Genomic DNA, 21566 nt, shown 5'->3' on the forward strand with positions numbered 1-21566 from the left:
TACGGCTGACAGTAAATCTTTAGAACAGGGACACCTTTAGACTACTTTTTTTGTTTGTTACATTGTGTTTGTTTTTCATAGGTTATGTCTATTTTTTTGGGATTTTTTTTTACAATGGATCTTAGCTGACAACAAATACAATGCAATATAGTTATATCGGTTCACGTCGGTTTTCGAATTCGTTGTTGAAATCTGCTCATATATACAGTGTGTGTATATATATATTTATATATATATATATATATATATATATATATATATATATATACCTCCCGCAAAAGCAAAACATGCATTAGTTTTAATTTTGTTAGAATATAGATCATGAATCGATGACTCAGGTTTCTGTTGCACTTTGACCGCCATAATACAGCAGCACAATTCTCTCTAGTAAAAAGCATTATGAGACAATGGGACCTATAGCAAAACAGGCAGACTATAACTGCTGGTATAAATAGAAGCCATGATGTCAATGTGAACAAAGCCTCAGGGTTTTTTTTTCATCACTATATCTCTTACAGGATTAAAAATATTGCAGCATTTTTTTTTATTATTCTTTTTTGAGACTAGAATGACCTTAGCAACTCCCCACATTCTATAGTGATTAAATGAGAAATTGGATATCATGAGTCTAATGAAACAAAATTGAAATAAGGCTCTTTAAGAATATCATTCAATGCTAAAATTAGGGAAATTGAACATAAACCTTGCAGGCAATACTGGACTTTAGAAAAGAACAGGACAATATCTTATTCACTTAGATGTGAATTTAATGAAACTGTGACTATATAAAAAAACAATGAAAACACTCTTCTGTATTATTATCATTTTCTTTTTTATCTTTTATGAATATATTCACATTTCTTTAAAGCCACATCTGATTTTACAAAATATTATTGAGTTCATTCCCACCGTCAAGGATTGTTTTCAAGTTTACAAATCTTTTGTTTCCAAGTGATTATCACCATAATGATCTAATGCTAAAGCATAAAAAGGTTAGCGATAAAACATTAATGGCCGTTTAAAATGATCATTTGACTGTTTTGTACTTTGCTCTGATCTTATGTTATGATTTTCTGTTAAATGTACTAATAGAAATATCCATCCCGAAATGTTTTTTCTGTCATCAAGTGGTTTCTTAGTTGTTTTTTTTTTACATTGTTTTACTTTCACGCGGGTTTTTTTTTTTTTTGCAATGCTTTGCTTTTGGCCTTCGAAAAATGTATGTGAGTTCTCACATTCTTACAAGCTATTTTTGTGGTCTTTTTTACACAAACGTGCATTTTTTTGATGATTTTTTTTTCCTACAAAAAAATGTCTATAGAAAAATAAACTTGAAAAAATGCCAGACCAAAGCTTGGTGCATTTGGGGGAAAAATAAACATGTCCCTATTTGCGAAAATGCTGCTTTGTTTCAGCTGCTTTTTTTCTACAAGTGTTTGCACCAAAATACCTAAGAACAATCTGCTCTGATTATTGCATTTTTGCTGTATTTTTTGTTTCTTTGCCTTTTTTATTGCATTTTTGGTTTAGATATGAAGAACAGTCTTTTTTTTTTTAAATGTGGGTTTTTTAGTATAGAAAATCTGGGATTCTGCATTTAAAAATGTAATTGTATGTGTTGGAGTTATGCTGGTCCATTTTTCCTGGCCCCCTGAAGAATCTTATCCTGGAAGGGAAACGCGTCGGGATCCTAATTATGGCACATGACATTATTGGACACTATCTATCAATTTAATATCTTTTAGTTGTACCAATATGCCGCATCTATTGCCACACAAGGAGAATACTGTTTTTTTGTGTCTTATATTATGTCTGTGTTTCTTATGATGGAATCCGTGCTCTAAGGGTAAGACACCTTTCTAGGGTCTTCATTGGGGCCAGATATCAAGAATTGGGGGACCTTCATTTGCGTTGCCTATTAGGGTGTCAACCCCCAAGGATAGGTAGGGCCTAACATGGAAATTGTAGTGGTTATTTTGCCACACTTCCCCCTTTCTTTATGCTGCGTTATTGGTTTGTTATTATTTTTTGTAAATCTATATTTTTCTTTCTTTTTTCTCTCTTTGCAACTTTCAATGTATACCCATTATTAAGGGTTTCTTCACTTGCCAGACTGACTTTTGAACCATTACATTTATTATAATTTGGTTAGCTTGATTTGTTATACACAGCAAAATTTCTACCCAAAAAATGCATTGAAAAAAAAAAGTGGCATTACATCTCAAAAATAAAATAAGCATAAAAAATAACGTAGTTTGTAGTGCATTTCTCATTTTTCTATTGATTCACAGATGATATCTAGAAGCAGAATTTTTTACTGACGACTGCTGTGCATGAAACCGCCATTAGGCTCCGTTCACACCACCATATTCTCAGTCCGAATGCTCTCAGAACTCGCGACTAAAATAGAGTTGTGTGAACATAGCCCAATCATGATTTAATATACAGCGAGGTATTAGAGCAAAAATGCTGCCGCCAGACGTTAGAAAATGTGAAATGTGCTACAAACTGTGTTCTTTTTTGAACTTTTTTAACACTTTTATGAATTTTAGTAGGGCTGTTCGGATATCTTCTTTTTTTTTTTTGCAAAGGTCCTAATGTCCTTCTGAAAAAAATATTGCACCATGCTCTAGTTTTCTCCATTTTTTAGATGAGTTTAACCTATTCAAGTCTATATGTGCACAAAAAAATCCAATTCTATATTAATTAATCGTATAGCATCCGCATCCGATTTTTACATATGCATTGCAATTATTAACATAGTAATCTGCAGGTGATCTTGTCAATTTTAATAACTGCTGATTGTATAAAAACTTATGCCATATGGATGGTATACAGAACACTATGCACATAAAAAAAAAATCTGTTTTTTTTTTTCTAGATGAAAGTTAGATGATTTTTTTTAGACGCTCTTATGAGCTTAGCCTAAAGATGATTGTCAAATTTTTTATTATTTCCATACAACTTTACTAAAAATTAAATTAATTATATTTTAGACATTTTGCATAAATTTTTATCAATTATGGAGTAGTAACTTATATTTAATAATCTGGAATATTGTGAAGAATAATCCCCTGGGGACTGGTAGATCATGGATTACCAGTAGAAGATCCAGTTTATAGGAAATATACTGGTAATTGCAGATAATTCTTTAATTAACAGGACACTCAGTCAGCTTTGACGTTTACATGCAGCAAATTTATTGCAGAAATTTCTGTGACTGAGAATCAATTCCATTTATGCTAATGGCCTTTTTCTAGTGGCAATTACAAGGATTTCTGCAATTGCTATTCAAGTGAATGGTATTTCTGGAAAAAAAAATCTGCTGCATGTGATTATACTCTCATTGTTTTATATATACTGTGTATATATATATATGTATGAATATATATGTACACACAAATATATATATATATATATAGTGACTGTCTTACTGTGTATTTAACTTGTACCACTATGAAATGTGTGCACATTTTTAATCTATTATTTTACCCTTTACTGCAGAGAGACATGAGTGAACATTACTACAAAAACTCAATAACTACATGAATATTCTTATGCATTTACTACTAATTGTTATTATAGCCCTTATTAATCATTTACTAATTAAAAAAAAAAAAGTACATTTACTGTTAGAATTATCAGTATATTGCTTCCATCACGTGTTGTGTTGTGACTGTAGTTTTGGTTTTATAAATTCCACTTGAAAACATACAGAGACATCTAGCGGTGAAAGTTGGAGTTGCAGCACCATAATTCGCCTTGTAAAAAGAAAAGCCACACTCTTCATTCCTGATTTGTTATCAAGTGCTGCTGAATATTCACATTATCGTTACGTATAAATTAACAAGTGCAGTAATTTTTCTTTTCACTAAATAGGATACATTCAAGAACATTATTTAGCCTTTACCTAAGTAATAACCTTTCGTGAAAAGTATAATGCTGAATAAATAACCTGAACTTTTTAAATCACATATTTTTTTTAGAGGAACCTTTAAAACTACAGTGCTGTTTTCCTTTCGGGGAAATCAACAGAATGTAATTTTTTTATATTCCAATAAGACAGTCATGAGAGTAGCGACAAGACTATATATATAGTAGAGAAAAATCATATGTGGAAACATAATATATTTAAAATAGGACTAATTCCCCCAAGGTAAATACAATATTGGGGAATAATTTAAAATAAAACATAATAATTTAAAATAGAACATAAATAAATAAATCATTCAATCATTCATTCAAATATATATATGAATATATATAGTCAAATATAATATTCAGGATAGATAGATAGATAGATAGATAGATAGATAGATAGATAGATAGATAGATAGATAGATAGATATGTGTGTGTATGTATATATATGTGTATATATATATATTTATATATACTGAACATTATATTTACAGCACAATAATCTCACTGCATATGATGTAAAGGTAATCTATAGAGAGAGAGAGTGTGATTGATTGTACAGCTACTTACTTGGATGCTGTGGGATTCTTGTGCTATAAATATAATGTTCTGTGTATTTATGGATAATGCAAAACTAGTGGCACGAATCCTTATTTAATTTAAACAATAATTACACAATTTGAGCTAGAGTCTCTTTTTTATGTTGTACTTTACACATGGGATCTAAGATACTAGGTGAGGGTAAATGAAAGATACCACAGGGGGTAAAAACATTACACATTACCAATGGAGAGCTGAATGTGATAACAATCCTTTTACACTATGTGCATCTACTATACTCATTATAGATAATTCCACAGTTGTGTGTGTGTATATTTATATACATATATACAGTATATACTGTATATACACACAATATAAAAAATATATAGATGAACAAGAAAAAAGTGTGTGTGTGTGTGTGTGTGTGTGTGTGTGTGTGTGTGTATGTGTGTGTGTGTGTGCCCTTTTCAGTTCTTCAATTTAGGGAATATTCCTGCACCCACTCATGAACTCATTGCTTCCCTGTGTTTGCTTTAGGCTTGTGGCATTCAGCACTGACTATATTGCTTAAGTAAATATTACTATATAAAAAAAAATGAATTTTAGCCATGAACAGGATATTGCAGGGTCTAAGGGATAGTCTCTAGCACAGGGCGAAATTAAGGAATATGTATCATGCCTTTCCAGACAAACCTAACGAAGCAGCTCTGATTGCATATAACTTCTCACTTAATAAATCTGGAAGTTTCATTAAACTTCTTCTATGAAGGAAGGCGATGGTTACACAACAGAACACGTGCTGAAGCTATGGATAAATAGAGGATAGATAGATAGATAGATAGATAGATAGATAGATAGATAGATAGATAGATAGATAGAGGATAGATAGATAGATAGATAGATAATGTTTTTGCATAACATATTGGAAATGTTCCTTTAATAACAGCAAGCTAGCACAATATTCCTCTTCCTGCATAGTAGTTTGCCTCTTGCCCTGATCTCCAGCCACATGACCTTACATAACTCATCACCCTATTACCTATACAGGCCTGCCATACTAATTAGGCTGGAATGTGGGTTTATTCGTTAACAATGCTAATGACACATACTGGTACTTGCATTGTTTTGTTCTGTAGATGCCCTGAATGCTCATTTGCTTTGCTGTGCATGATTTTTTTTTTCGTGAATATTTAAGTTTTACACTTTATATTGTAAATATTATTGTGAACGAGTGTTTATGAGTTTGATCATTTAGGATGGAGGGATGTGAGCAAAATCGTGCAAGGTGCTCTATAACAGAAGGTCTCTCCAATGAGGAGGAGGAGGAGAATTCATGGAATATTGGATCATTAGAAAACTTTGTGAACAGAAATGAAGAATAGAACAGAACATACAATCCCCAGAACCTCTCGAAGGCAGACAAGTGGGTTGATTGCTCTCTGAGTTTAATTCCATTCTGGGACCACGTGGTGGAGAGTGACCAATGCTGCTCCTCACAGCTACTGCAAACAGATCTGTAAAATGACTCCCCCCACCCCTCCCAATCTGAACTTAGTTTTTATAAACGTTACCACAATGATCTAACCTGCTTGAAGGGATAACAATTTCCACTATGCCCCGCTCTGGATTGATGCAAGAGTGATGTGCAAAGCTCTTAGCAAGCGCAACCAGTGGGAGATGGAAGGCTTGAGAGGGGGAGAGGGCTCTTCCAGTAACCAGTGCAGGAATTTCCTCTCTTCTCCCGCTGTGTTTGGCACTCCCTCCAGCAGAACGGTCCCTGGATTAGCCTACCCTGGCCCTGAGAGGTCCACTTCTACTCGCTCGGAGGCCACCAAAGAAGGACCGACCTGTCCAGCTTCTACTGGGCCCTCGGCCCCCTCTCTTGGATATGGTTACCACTTTGGAAACGGATATTACAGCTGTCGCATGTCTCATGGTGTAGGTCTGCAGCAGAACCCCCTGAAGTCCACCAGCCATGCCTCCATAGGAGGGTTCCCGGTGGAGAAATACATGGACGTGTCTAGTCTGGCCAGCACCAGTGTTCCCAGCAGTGAGGTGCCTTCAAGGGCCAAGGAGGTATCTTATTTTCAGGGCTACACAAACCCCTATCAGCATGTGCCTGGATACTTAGATATGGTGTCATCGTTTAGCCCTGGGGATCCCAGACATGAGACCTATATATCAATGGAGGGCTATCAGTCATGGACTTTGGCTAATGGCTGGAACAGTCAAGTTTATTGTCCTAAGGACCAGGCTCAAGCCCCTCATTTCTGGAAGTCGTCTTTTCCAGGTATGAGTAAGTTTAATGTGCTGTGCCTTGTGGGGAGGGGTGTTATCCCAACAGAGCCACTTCCATGGAGCATGAACACATGTGTGCAGATTGTGCCTACCTGGTTGTGCACAAGTAATGTGACCTCCTACCTGTCCTCTCTGTACCTGGACTGTATACTTATCATTGTATTCTATTCTTCCATGTGTACATGTAGTGTACACCCATAATGGAATTCTGTTTTCCCCATCTGTACAAGCTGTGTGCCCCCACACTTACCTTCTGATCTTCTTCCTGTACATTAGTGATGTCTATTCTCTTATCAGAAGTTTATTTTACTGTGTATCCCCTGCACATGTTTATTGAGCACATTCTCTACCATTACTTGTCTGTCATATATATTCTCTATAATTGTAACTTCTGGTGATTTAGTGCATGTTTTGGTGTATTCTTCCCTAACTTGTGTCTATTTTATTCATATCTGTTAGTGTATTATATTATTACTTCTGTCCAAGTACTTGTTTATTAACACTTCTGTGTTGGTTGCATTTTTTCCTCATTTTTGTTACTCTCACTCCTATGCCAGGGATTAATAATCACTAATGATTATTCCATTATCGCTCGTTACATTAGAGAATATTATTTTATTATCAGTCATATACATGTAGTGTACTTTCTTAATGTCCCTTGTTATCACTTGCATTCTGGTAGCACTTTTCTATCAGTAGTGCTTCTTCCCCAGTGTAATATATTCTCACTGATGTACAACTATTCCATATGAGTGCTGTATGATCAGAAATGTATTATGTTATCAGTGATATTCCATTAATGGATAATCATATTTATAAGATGTTATCACTGGTATATGAGTAGTGGTAAGTGATCAATCTATGTAATGTCTTCTATGGAGTATTGCAGTTATAATGTGAGTTTATATCTCTCACATATGAAAAGTATATAATCAGAAGTGTGTTATACTATCTCTGTACACACACTGTATGTTCTGTTATCCCTCCTGTACAATGATAGTACACTTCAAATGTATAGTATTATCTCTGGTATACACCTAATATATACTATTATATCTGGTATACACCTAATATATACTATTATCTCTAGAATACACCTAATATATACTATTATCTCTAGTATACACCTAATATATACTATTATCTCTGGTATACACCTAATATATACTATTATCTCTAGAATACACCTAATATATACTATTATCTCTGGTATATACCTAATATATACTATTATCTCTAGTATACACTTAATATATACTATTATCTCTAGTATACACCTAATATATACTATTATCTCTGGTGTACACCTAATATATACTATTATCTCTAGTATACACCTAATATATACTATTATCTCTGGTATACACCTAATATATACTATTATCTCTAGAATACACCTAATATATACTATTATCTCTGGTGTACACCTAATATATACTATTATCTCTAGTATACACCTAATATATACTATTATCTCTGGTATACACCTAATATATACTATTATCTCTAGAATACACCTAATATATACTATTATCTCTGGTATACACCTAATATATACTATTATCTCTAGAATACACCTAATATATACTATTATCTATGGTGTACACCTAATATATACTATTATCTCTAGTATACACCTAATATATACTATTATCTCTGGTATACACCTAATATATACTATTATCTCTGGTATACACCTAATATATACTATTATCTCTAGTATACACCTAATATATACTATTATCTCTGGTGTACACCTAATATATACTATTATCTCTAGTATACACCTAATATATACTATTATCTCTAGTATACACCTAATATATAGTATTATCTCTGGTATACACCTAATATATACTATTATCTCTAGTATACACCTAATATATACTATTATCTCTGGTGTACACCTAATATATACTATTATCTCTAGTATGCACCTAATATATACTATTATCTCTGGTGTACACCTAATACTATTATCTCTGGCATACACCTAATATACACTATTATCTCTGGTATACACCTAATATATACTATTATCTCTGATATATACCTAATATATACTATTATCTCTAGTATACACTTAATATATACTATTATCTCTGGTGTACACCTAATATATACTATTATCTCTGGTATACACCTAATATATACTATTATCTCTGATATACACATAATATATACCATTATCTCTGGTGTACACCTAATATATACTATTATCTCTGATATATACCTAATATATACTATTATCTCTAGTATACACTTAATATATACTATTATCTCTGGTGTACACCTAATATATACTATTATCTCTGGTGTACAGCTAATAAATACTATTATCTCTGGTATACACCTAATATACACTATCATCTCTGATATATACCTAATATATACTATATATCTAGTATACACTTAATATATACTATTATCTCTGATATACACATAATATATACTATTATCTCTGATATATACCTAATATATACTATTATCTCTAGTATACACCTAATATATACTATTATCTCTGATATACACATAATATCTACTATTATCTCCGGGGTACATCTAATATATACTATTATCTCTAGTATACACCTAATATATGCTATTATCTCTGGCATACACCTAATATACACTATTATCTCTGATATATACCTAATATATACTATTATCTCTGGTATACACCTAATATATACTATTATCTCTGGTGTACACCTAATATATACTATTATCTCTGGTATACACCTAATATATACTATTATCTCTGGTGTACACCTAATATATACTATTATCTCTGGTATATACCTAATATATACTATTAGCTCTGGAATACACCTAATGTATACTATTATCTCTGGTATACACCTAATATATTATTATATCTGGTATACACCTATTGTACATTATTATCTCTGCTATATATAATTTCTGGTAAACACCTGATGTATTCTATTATCTCTGGTATACACCTAATCTGTTATATTATCAGTGGAATATACCTTACATATACTATTATCTCTGGCATATACCTAATGCATATATTATTTCTTGTATATACCTAATGCATACTGCAATTTCTGGTAGACACCTGGTGTATGTTATTATCTCAGGTATATGCCTAATGTATTCAATAATCTCTGCTATAAACGAAATATAGTCTGTTCTTTCTGGTGCACACCTGATGCACCCTGTTACCTTCCTACCTGATGCATACTATTATCTGTGGTATACACCTAATGTATTGTATTCTGTCTATAGACACTTTGTTTGGAGATCAGATACATTAATTAGCTAATATACATATTTAATTGGTAACTTGGCTCTTGCTCTGTTGCTGATCCTTTGCATTCTTGTGTCATATAGGGATGTATTTAATCCACTGGGTATGTATTTTTCCCCCTCTTGTAGGAGATGTCGCCCTGAACCAACCAGACATGTGTGTGTACAGACGAGGGAGGAAGAAGAGGGTGCCCTACACCAAGCTGCAGCTGAAGGAGCTAGAAAACGAATACGCCATCAACAAGTTCATTAACAAGGACAAGAGGCGGAGGATATCAGCCAGCACCAACCTTTCTGAGAGACAGGTCACCATCTGGTTCCAAAACAGGAGAGTAAAGGACAAGAAAATAGTATCGAAACTAAAGGACAATATTTCCTGATCATCAGCCCTTACTGTACTCTCACAGGAATCTAAGGCACTCTGTCTGCGAGGTGCTCCATTCATCCCCCATCACTTCAGATCAATTTAATATTTAGAATATTTTTTATTTTATTTTTTTTTCCCAGGCTTGTTCCGAACTTCTGGTTTCGGTCCAGCACTATTTGCATGGACAATCTGGTGTCTTATTTTATTTTATTTTTTTTGTAAATTATTGTATTGATCACGGATGTTTTGTGTTGGCCATCAAGCTGTATTGTTCTGTCTCAGGAAACTTGTCAACAAGCAGCCACATACTATTCAGGATAGCATCCCCCCCCTGAAGTTATACATGCATGTTGTATGCCCCTCCATATGCCAGTGCCTTTCATTGATCATGTAGGTGGTGTTCATGCCACCAGGGAAGTTGTACAGTTCTATCATGTCATCATTCTCATTAGTTCTCTTTAAGTGCAGTATATTTAGATTTACACAAGTTCAAACAGTATTTAAAACATTCACATAAAAGCAGATTGGTGCGATAGGTCACATGGGCATTTCCAGCAATAGTTTTTTTGTATTGTCTTGCAGCTATATCTACACTCTCCATTACCTGATGACATATGTTCATATATTTGAAATCAGTTTGAAAAAAAGAATCTATTTTTATAAAATATTTTCTTTACCAGGAATTCTATTTATTGTTGAGTCCTCCCTAAGCATCGATTATCTATGCAACTATTGTTGTATGATAACTAAGTTATGATCATTTTCCTTCCTGACTTCACAAACAGGCAGCATTGAATGGCAGATGGTTATTACATATCATGTTAATATTGCAGCTCCTGTCATTTTCTCTGCATTGAAGGATTTTCTTTTTGTGGCACTTGCATCATTTTCAATATAACTTTCCAAGTGAATACATGGTGGGACCTTTTACCATTGTGACCTTTGTGTTAAATAAAAGCTGTGTTTCGGTTTCTTTTAATAAAATTGTACAATGCTTTTTAGTATTTTGTAGGGTGAAGTCATTCATTTTCCAGCGTTTAGTGACAATCATTACAACAGTTATAACAATAAAATGTTTTACTGACTGGTTGTGCTGGGGTTTGTAGTGCCAATATATAGGGGGCAAGAAATGTGTTACCATTACAAGCAATTTTTCTGTAAACAAAACTATTATATATTATTATATATACTATTATTACTATTCTCTCTATATATACACATATACATACATGTATATATATACATGCAAATATACAAACTTTATATATATATACAAACTTAATATATATATATATATACACAAATTTTTATGTATTTGTATATATAGACAGAAAGATATATACATACATGCATTTATATACGTGCATATATACAACCATTTGTGTGTGTATATATAGATATATATGATTTTGTGTGTGTCTATATCTATACACATACATGTATATGTATCTCTATATATTTATATAGGTGTGTATATATGTATATGTTTATGTATATTTATATAACACATGTAGATATTAATCTCTTTCTGCCTCTCTAAACACACATATCTATCTATGTATATATATATATATATATATAGTTAAAACAAAATAAAGGGAACACAAGCAGCCTGTTGAAAATGGAATAGTGTTCCCTTTATTTTTTTTTTGAGCAGTATATTTACATTTGTATATATTTATCTCTCTATCTATATATATATATATATATATATATATAATTACAATATATATATAAACTAAGGCTCCTGGTGGAAATCAATATTTTATAAAATCCCTCCTCCCACAAAGGAAAAAAACAAAAAAAAACGCATCACTTTCAGTTTCCACTTCAGCACCAAACTGCTTGTGTGAACCTAGTCTTCTGCTGTGGAGTTATAAAACCTGTGTATAGTTGTGGCTGACTATGTAGCTGGAGGACTTGACAATGGAAAGGGATTTAAAAAAAAAAAACAATCCAGCGACTGGGGAAGGAGACAAGCTACTAGGAGGTATTTATCCCCAGGCTAAACTTGTGCAATAAACTTCACCAGATAATGAAACCGAAAATATTGCTCCTTACTTGGAGGCCCAGCTTTATATTCCCCTCTGTGCTTTGATAATTGAAGAAAGGAAAGATCCAAGTGCTCGTTTTTTCCTTTGTTTTATGTTTATCAGATCTTTGTTGTAGAGTATTAATTTCCACTACTTAGGATACTCCTACAGGATGGCAGAACATAGCAATCTAGGACAGTGCAAAGCCTATACCTGAATTTACCATTCATGAGAAACTAACCAATGCCTGAAGAATCTGAAGATAGATTAATGGGAAGACACTGTTAATCTATCTGGGATTTTATTTATTGCTTACATGCTCCATTGTGTATTTTTTTGTCATTAAAAATTTCCAAATCATACTCAAATCTGTCCCTCACTTTACAAAACAAAGATGAAAAACTCATCATTCCAGAGCTTTCCACAGTTTTGTTGCATTAGATGTCATCGAGAGCCAAATAGAGAAAAAGAGAACTTTCTGTGTCCAGCTGTGGACAAAATATGAAGCACTGAGTGAATAGATTTATTTTTTTTTATTTCTGTTAGCTGTGTGATGAGTGTGAATGTCTCCTATAGAGCCCTGCAGAGCAAACATGGATGCACTAGATATCATTATATGACATAATGAGCAGTTTGCAGGTGGATATAGTGGCATGATAGGAATAATACTTATGCAGTGGGCAAAACACTTATTATTATTATTATTATTATTATTATTATTATTATTATTATTATCTCGATTGGAAATTTGTGATAAAAAAAAAATGTTACAAGTCCCATAACAGCTATGCACAAATTCTAGGCTAGGAGCAATAGATATATAACGAATGGTTACACTCACAATATTCTACTGGTTCAGAGAATGCACACATGGACATTGATTGAATAAGACACTGGAGATGCACACAATTGGAAATATGTACAGGCAAGAAATCGCCTAACCAAAAGCTCTTTGTGGCATTCTGGAACGTGTAAAGCCACGTAGCATAATGAATTTGTGATCCAAGACTTGAAAGCATTTCTTCCAAATACAAGGGAAGGATTCACTATGTGGAGGATAAAAGACTTCAAGGAGATTTAATTTCTCTCATGTTCCTGTCTATAATAATATAATCGATTTCAAGATATTATCTATACTGATTCTATTCATAATTTAAAAAAAAATGCTCAAGGTGCAGCTTAAAGTAACCTATTGTGTGGATAAACTACAAGATTCTATGTATTGTATACACATAAAACAAACACCTAGACACACTCACACACACTCACGAGATATATATATATATATATGCTGCAGAGATACAATCCAAATGCGTAAATGGGTGCCCTTGACCTTGCAGAATGAGATCTGTATTTATTCTCTACATATTGAATGCTACTTGGCCTTGAAACTGAACCTGGCTCTTCTGCCACATACTACAATAGATGACTATTCATCTCATATCTATCTAGAAGTACGATCAGTATGCACACATCTCCTTATCCGCATCGCCCAATAATGGCTTTTATATTCTTACAATTCTTTGTCAAACAGCATCCAGCGCTTTCACCATAAATCTGCTAAAACGTTGAAAATGGAAATGGAACTCTGGAATTTCAAGTAGCTGCAGAGAAACTGCTAAGGTGGAATAATTGCGCCACCTGCTGGGCGTATCATGTCATCACAGTTTTTGTTACAAAATATCCCCCTTTTCTCGCCATTCCTCCCTGATCTATCGTCCTGTTCTAAAATTACAAGTCTGCGAATGTTTCTTCTGCTGCCTATGATAGGGTAAGACTATTTTGTTTTAATCATCTATTTCTTGTTCACTGTGCATTCATAAATACAAACAGCAATCGTGTTACACCCTATGGATTCGTTAGATACATTATTTGACGTCAGTTTCTCTTAGGTTGATTGTGTGGTTATCTTCAGAAATGTTTTGCAATCTACTGTCTATGGATATGCAGATATAGGGCAGATCAAGTTCTAAGCAGTTTTCATTATATGAGTACATGTGTCAGGTAAATCTGCAAATTAGTAGTGGTGACTATGGAGGGGTGGATTTAGGGAATTTAGAATCAAAACCGCCAAACCATATGTTACTATTATTATTATTATTATTATTATTATTATTATTATTATTATTATTATTATTACTACTACTACTACTCACATCTATGTTTTGTGGTGATTACTCTGAATGTTGCCATTTGAAAGTGGACAAGTAGTATTGTCGATTATTAACAAAAAGCAAACAATAGTTACGTTTGAAATATATGAATTAATCTGTCTATCTATTATCTATTATCTGTCTATCTATCTATTATCTATCTATCTATCTATCTATCTATTATCTATCTATAGTTGAAAGTGAGGACTTTAGTAGACCATTACCATGGGTTAGTAAAGACCTCACTTTCTACAATTGGAACGTTGAAGTGCTGCCTTCCTTTATGTATTTATTTTTATTTATTTCACTTAATTTATCAAGCAAATATTACATACATGTATCCCGAGGCTTGCAATCATATTTAGAGGATATACGAAGTCCTGCTCTGCTTATCTAGTAAAAAAAAAAATAAACATAACATTTCACATGGCAATAATTGGGATATTCTTAATTTTGAAAAATTACAAGAAAAGGAAATATATCTATGAAGTTATGTTTCTATCTATCTACCTATTATCTATCTATCTACCTATCTATTATCTATTTATCTATCCCTGTCTATCGATAATACTGCCAATAACATTCATAATACATTTATTTGTACAGCGCCGACATATTTATCAGCATTTTACAATTCAAAGGATAAAGTACAAACAAAATCAGACATTATCAACGATACAAACAATAGGGGTCTGCTGCAGATACTAATCATAAAGGAAATATCTATTTAGCTGCAAAGCTACGGTCTACACAATAATATTAATTGTTTAATTACTACTATTTTATTGGTGGTGTCGTTAATAATAATAATGTTACTCTTTATAACTGTGACATCCTCATTTACCAATTACTCTATAATACAGGAGTTGTCAGTGAATGAGCACTTTTCTTTCTTTATTTGCTTTCTCTTTTATTTCCTTTTTCTTTTCTTTCACCTTCCTTCCTTTCTCATTCTTTCTTATTTATTTCTTTCGTTCTATCTTCCTTCCTTTCTTTTTTGCTTCTTTCGTTCTCTCTTTCTTTCTTCCTTCTTCCTTCTTTTCTTTTTTCTTTCTCTCTTACTTTCGTTCTTTCTTTCTTTCTTTCTCTTTCTTTCTTTCTTTCTTTCTTTCTCTTCCTTTCTTTCTTCCTTCTTTTCTTTTTTCTTTCTTTCTTTCTCTTTCTTTCTTTCTTTCTTTCTTTCTCTTTCTCTTTCTTTCTTTCTTTCGTTCTTTCTTTCTTTCTTTCTCTTTCTTTCTTTCTTTCTTTCTTTCTCTTCCTTCCTTTCTTCCTTCTTTTCTTTTTTCTTTCTTTCTTTCTTTCTTTCTTTCTTTCTTTCTCTCTTTATCTCTTTCTTTCTTCCTACACATATACATTAGGATCCATCACAGACTCTGAAGCGACCATGTCAGATTTAATCCTTTGGTCCTTGGGTCTTTTTTTTTTTTTGTCTTTTTTCTTCAGAGGGCGGCCTTTGTTTCATAAACCTTCCTATCAGGTGGATCTTCTTGCCATAGCCCCCGAGTTACTTTAGGAAATTGAAGGACATATATGGGGCAGGGATGGGTAGTGTCTTCTTCTGTTGCCCACATGGCTTACACCATTACTAGTGCTGGGCTCATACACGATTGTCATTTTCTTGGTAAAACAGAAAAACAAAACACAGACAGCTTCTACCCATAAGGCTCATTCGTTCTGCAGGAAATTGGATGATAGTTGGGGAGAAAAGAGTGGTGGAATTCTGCAGGAAGATGCAGCTGCCTGAAGCCATCATGCGGTTGCTATTATCTATGGGGGATTAAAAATATTTCCTCTCTCTTTACGTTGAGTGAACAACTAAATTGTTGATCATTGGGCTTCATATAGGGATATAAATCTAAATGATCACAAACACATGGAGAAGACCGAAGCTCCAGGATGCAGGAGAATGCCCTGAGTATAGCATGCCTGCTGGGGTCTGGAGCTTTGCTGGGGTCTGGAGCTTTGTTGGGGTCTGGAGCTATGTTGGGGTCTGGAGCTTTGTGTGCAGTGAATGCAGGGAGTCTGCAGGAAGCGTCAGGAATGTCGTCCACTTGAACGTGACTGGACAGCAGCCATCACAGCACCGACCATGCCTTTGGCCTTTATATAAGGACATGCTGCAAACTGGAGAAGAAATGTCTGTATATGATCTGCATATGGGGCTGAGTGTATCGCACACATCTGCAGTCGCAGGCACATGCACCTTCTTTTCCTGTTCTTTCTTTTCTTAATGTTTCTCATTGTTTAGCCTTTGTCTCGTTGTGTGTCCATTCAGTCTGAGAGCCCCCAGCCCCCACTGCTCACCCAGCCTCCATAAGGAATATATAGGGACAAAAGGAGACTTATAAAAGAGAGAAAGAGTCAAATAAATAAACAATGGACGTATACAGAAAGGTCTAGCACTCCTGAGACTGATAACCTGGAGGGTGGATTTCCTCTGTGAAATCAAAGAAACACCAGAATTTCAACATTTCTTGTGTCATATGACAAATAGATCTGTCTCAAGACTGACTAGATCACAACATTTGTTTCTTTCTTTCTTTTTCCTTTCTATCGATTATCTATCTATTTATAGATCTAACCATCCTATATCATTCGTCAATGTATTCAGTATATATAATACATAATAGAAGCTAGAATATTATAACATAATACAATATATGATATATAGATAAATAGATAAATAGACAGATGGATAGATAGATATGACTTAAATGCAACAAAATAGAAAAAAAAATTAATGGCCCATAGGGGTGATGTTTCGGTTCAAATGAGGACCTTTCTCATTGTTTTATCTATCTATCTATCTATTTATCTATCTATCTATCTCATATCTATCTATCTATCTATTTATCTATCTATCTCATATCTATTTATCTATCTATCTATCTCATATCTATCTATCTATTTATCTATCTATCTATCTATCTATCTCATATATATCTATCTATTTATCTATCTATCTCATATCTATTTATCTATCTATCTATCTCATATCTATCTATTTATCTATTTATGTATCTATCTCATATCTATCTAATCTGCTATTCTCTACCAATCGTCAATTTATTCAATATTTATCAAACTGTGCACGTAATGAACATAAATAAATAAAATACATAATAGAAAATGAAATATTATTAAAATATAATGCAATATATGATTGATTGATTAATTGATATTAATTGATTGACAGAGAGATAGATAGATAGATAGATACATAGATAGATAGATAGATAGATAGATAGATAGATAGATAGATAGATAGATAGATAGATAGATAGATAGATAGATATGGGATAGATAGATGCGTTGATTATATACGATTAAATCAAGATAAATTGTTGTATAAAAGTATGTTAATTATGCAATGCTGTATGGGTGTAAACAGGAGCTAGCATTCTCGGTGTGCCGTGTGTGTGTGATTGCCATGTCCTCAGTGACTGCTCTCCTATTGCCTCCCTTACCCCTGGTAACAGTAGACCTGGCAGCTCTGCCATTTGTACATACCAGAGGTACTTGTGTCCCATTGACTTTCCCTTTGCCGTTGCACTTGGTAAACAATTGAATGGCTTTCCCATGTGTGGTGCGAGGTGGGAGTTGTTCTTCACCTCCACCACAAAGCACCAAGTGTTGTCTCCGAAATGTCTGTAGTCTTTTGGTTTTTTTTTTCTCCAAACGTCCTGTGTCTTCATAGATGTCCTGTACTAATCCAATCCACTGGTGCAAGGACATTACAGTTATAATCATCAATTACATGTGAGTAAAGGTTTTCTTTCAAATTCTTATCTTTATCTCGGGGATGGGGCTCGTACAATAGTTAATATCGTAATATATCCAGAAGTTAAGGAAAACTTACGATGTAGCACATACTATATGAGTGTTTGTGTGTGATAAGCTTCCAAACCACATACATAGGCTCAATAGCATTTACACACATAAGTATATATATATATATATATGTATATATATGTGTGTGTGTGTGTGTGTGTGTGTGTGTGTGTGTGTGTGTGTGTGTGTGTGTGTGTGTGTGTATTGGTAGGCAGCAAGGAGAGCACAGGTATCGCATTGGTAAGTGGGCGATTTTATTTATATTGTATATATGTGACATTGGATATAATTATAAATATACCACTGACATTTAAACTTTCATATGTTTCACATTTGCTTTTTAGTTAATTATCGTCTGTATGTAGATAGCGCAGATTATGTTGAAGATAAAAAAAACTGAGTAAAGCATGAGTATAGAAATATAATAATAGAGAATAACAGATATGCTCATTACTGCGAAGTATATAAAGCATGTTTACTCACTGTTTTTTTTAATGTGGATCAATATTATTTTTAGATAACTTTAAATGTATAAGATGATTGATAAATAGATATTATATAGACAGATACATAGATAGATAGACAGTTAGATAAATAGATAGATATGAGATAGATAAAAAAAAATATTTAATTATTTATTTATTTTATGAGATTGATAATAGATAGATAGATGTTAGATAGATAGATAAATGTTAGATAAATAGATAGATAGATAGATAGATAGATAGACAGGTAATAAATAGATAGACAGATAATAGATAGAGATAGATAGATAGATAAATGTTAGATAGATAGATAGATAGATAGATAGGAGATAGATAGATAATAGATATATATGAGATAGATAGATAGATAGATAGATAGATACATAGATAATAGATAGATAGATAGATAATAGATATATAGGAGATAGATAGATAATAGATATATATGAGATAGATAGATAGATAGATAAAGATAGATAGATAGATAGATAGACTGATGCACCTTAATTCATTAGAAACTTGTTGTGTGGCTGGATTAGTTCCCCCACATTGCTGTGGGATCCAGTGATTGACTTTCAGTCTCTGCAGCCAGGATCAGTCCGGCAGAGACAGTCTAGACTTCCTACACTGGGGCAGCCTGGCAAATGGCGCAGGTTGTCTGCAGAGCAGCTGCTGGACTCACATATGTTTAAGTGGTGGAAGGCATGGTGGTGGCAGTGGCAGCTAAACAAGCAGAGACCCTACATTGTGGACAGGAAGGGGGGAAGCTTTCCTTGCAGAACTGTGGAGCAATAAATGAAATGAGTCACAATCTCTTCTGCAGTCAGGTTTTATGAGAGCAGCCAGACAGCGTCTGTTCACGTCCTGCAGATACTGGGGGCGCCATAACAAAGTTAAGGTCAAGTTAGTGTCTTATCTTGGGTGGCACAAACTAAAAGCTCCCTATCTCCTCTACCCTTATACACATCTATACAGTCACATACATACACAGATTGCTGTCTGCCAACACCAGCAGTAATAATATTGAGGCATCACTAGAACCCAGGGAAATGTCACTGCTCCATCCATCCAGTGAGAGAATGATTACAGATGTTACACCGAGACATCTACAGGTAATGTGCAAACTCCTGGGCTTCCTCCTTCTATGTGTGTTCTATCAAGGTCTGTCACATATGGTTATGAGGCTGCTGCTGCTGCTATGGGGAATACATGTGTACACAGGGTCCAGGAGAAGCTCTGGGCACCCGGACTCTCACTGCTGTATGAGCATCATGGGGTTAATCATCAGTGTCAATTATAAATATAAATTCTGTCTCCAGGTTGTGTAGGGTTAATTCCATGCTGAATCTGGCTTTCATGTGTGTCTGTGTTTATTAGAGTCGAATTGTGTTGAATACAATGCGAATTTGTTTGTAAATATGTCGATTTTTACAATTCTTGCACTTCTAGTGGGTGTCTGACCTGTGCAGCCTGAGTGCACACTCCACACATGGGGAGATGTAGGATTGTAGGTGCTGCTTGTGTCTCGTTATTAAATATAATCGTGAGGCGCAAACTCAGAGACACCTAGAAAATCATATAGCAAATAGTTTAAAAACACTAAATTGTCTATCTATCTATCTATCTATCTATCTATCTATCTATCTATTTACTATCATCTATCTATCTATTATCTATCTATCATCTATTATCTATCATCTATCTATCTATTATCTATCTATCATCTATTATCTATCATCTATCTATCTATTATCTTGCTATCTATCTCATCTATTATCTATCCATTTATCAGTCTGTTATCTTTATGTCTGTATGCCTGTCTATCCATTAATCCAACCAACCTAACCAATGCGCACATCTATACGTCGATCGATATGTACAATATCTGTGTATATATATATATATTTTAATACATTAAACAATATAACTACAATATCAATATATTCCTAAATTTTATAAATATCAATTTGTGCATGTGTGTTAATAGTATCTATCTATCTATCTATCTATCTATCTATCTATCTATCTATCTATCTGTCTATCTATCCTGTATTTCTTTCTTTTCTACTTTTTATATCTAAAGTTGATAAACCTGATTTATAGTCGTATCTAGTATGATGATACTCAGTAGCCCAAGTCTTTTTATGTTTTGTTCTGTTGTACACTGGTGCATTTAGTATGTAGGTTTTATGGTAGTGAGAAGCTTAAAAGTGGCAGAGTGTCCAGAATATCTGTGGGGGTATTCGCCATACCCTTGTACTCTGCAGAGATATTGCTTTGTTGCTTTCTGTGAGGGCCAGACTTGGCATCTGTGCGAGGAATATTATTGTCAATTATTTAGGAAACTTTCTTTAGACGACTTGTTTATTGTATCAACTCTGTGTTAAAGCTTTTTTTTTTCCCGCTTGTGTGCCTGTGTGTATGTACTATTCGGCAGTAAAAATACATATATACTGTATTTATATGTTTGTGTGTGTGTATATATATATATATACACACACATATAATAATCAGCCAGTGGAATTGATATCAAGCACATTTTTTATTCAATAGTAAAAATTCAAGTATATACATAAATATATATATATATACTGCTCAAAGAAATAAAGGGAACACAAACAGCCTGCTGCAAATGGAATAGTGTTCCCTTTATTTTTTTGA

At 33.5% G+C, this 21566-nt stretch overlaps 1 protein-coding gene across 1 annotated transcript; it reads left to right on the forward strand.

Annotated features, from left to right (window-relative positions):
* The first annotated feature begins 6068 nt into the window (after positions 1 to 6068).
* HOXD13 (homeobox D13) lies at positions 6069 to 10578 on the forward strand. The gene is made up of 2 exons (XM_073577619.1): positions 6069 to 6752; positions 10166 to 10578. Exons 1-2 carry the CDS (start codon positions 6104 to 6106, stop codon positions 10414 to 10416), a joined length of 900 nt encoding a protein of 299 aa, XP_073433720.1. The 5' UTR covers positions 6069 to 6103; the 3' UTR covers positions 10417 to 10578.
* The last annotated feature ends 10988 nt before the right edge of the window (positions 10579 to 21566 follow it).

Source organism: Dendrobates tinctorius, unplaced genomic scaffold (genome assembly GCF_039654945.1).
Source record: "Dendrobates tinctorius isolate UK_male_01 unplaced genomic scaffold, ASM3965494v1 ptg000056l, whole genome shotgun sequence".
Classification (NCBI taxonomy): Eukaryota; Metazoa; Chordata; class Amphibia; order Anura; family Dendrobatidae; genus Dendrobates; species Dendrobates tinctorius.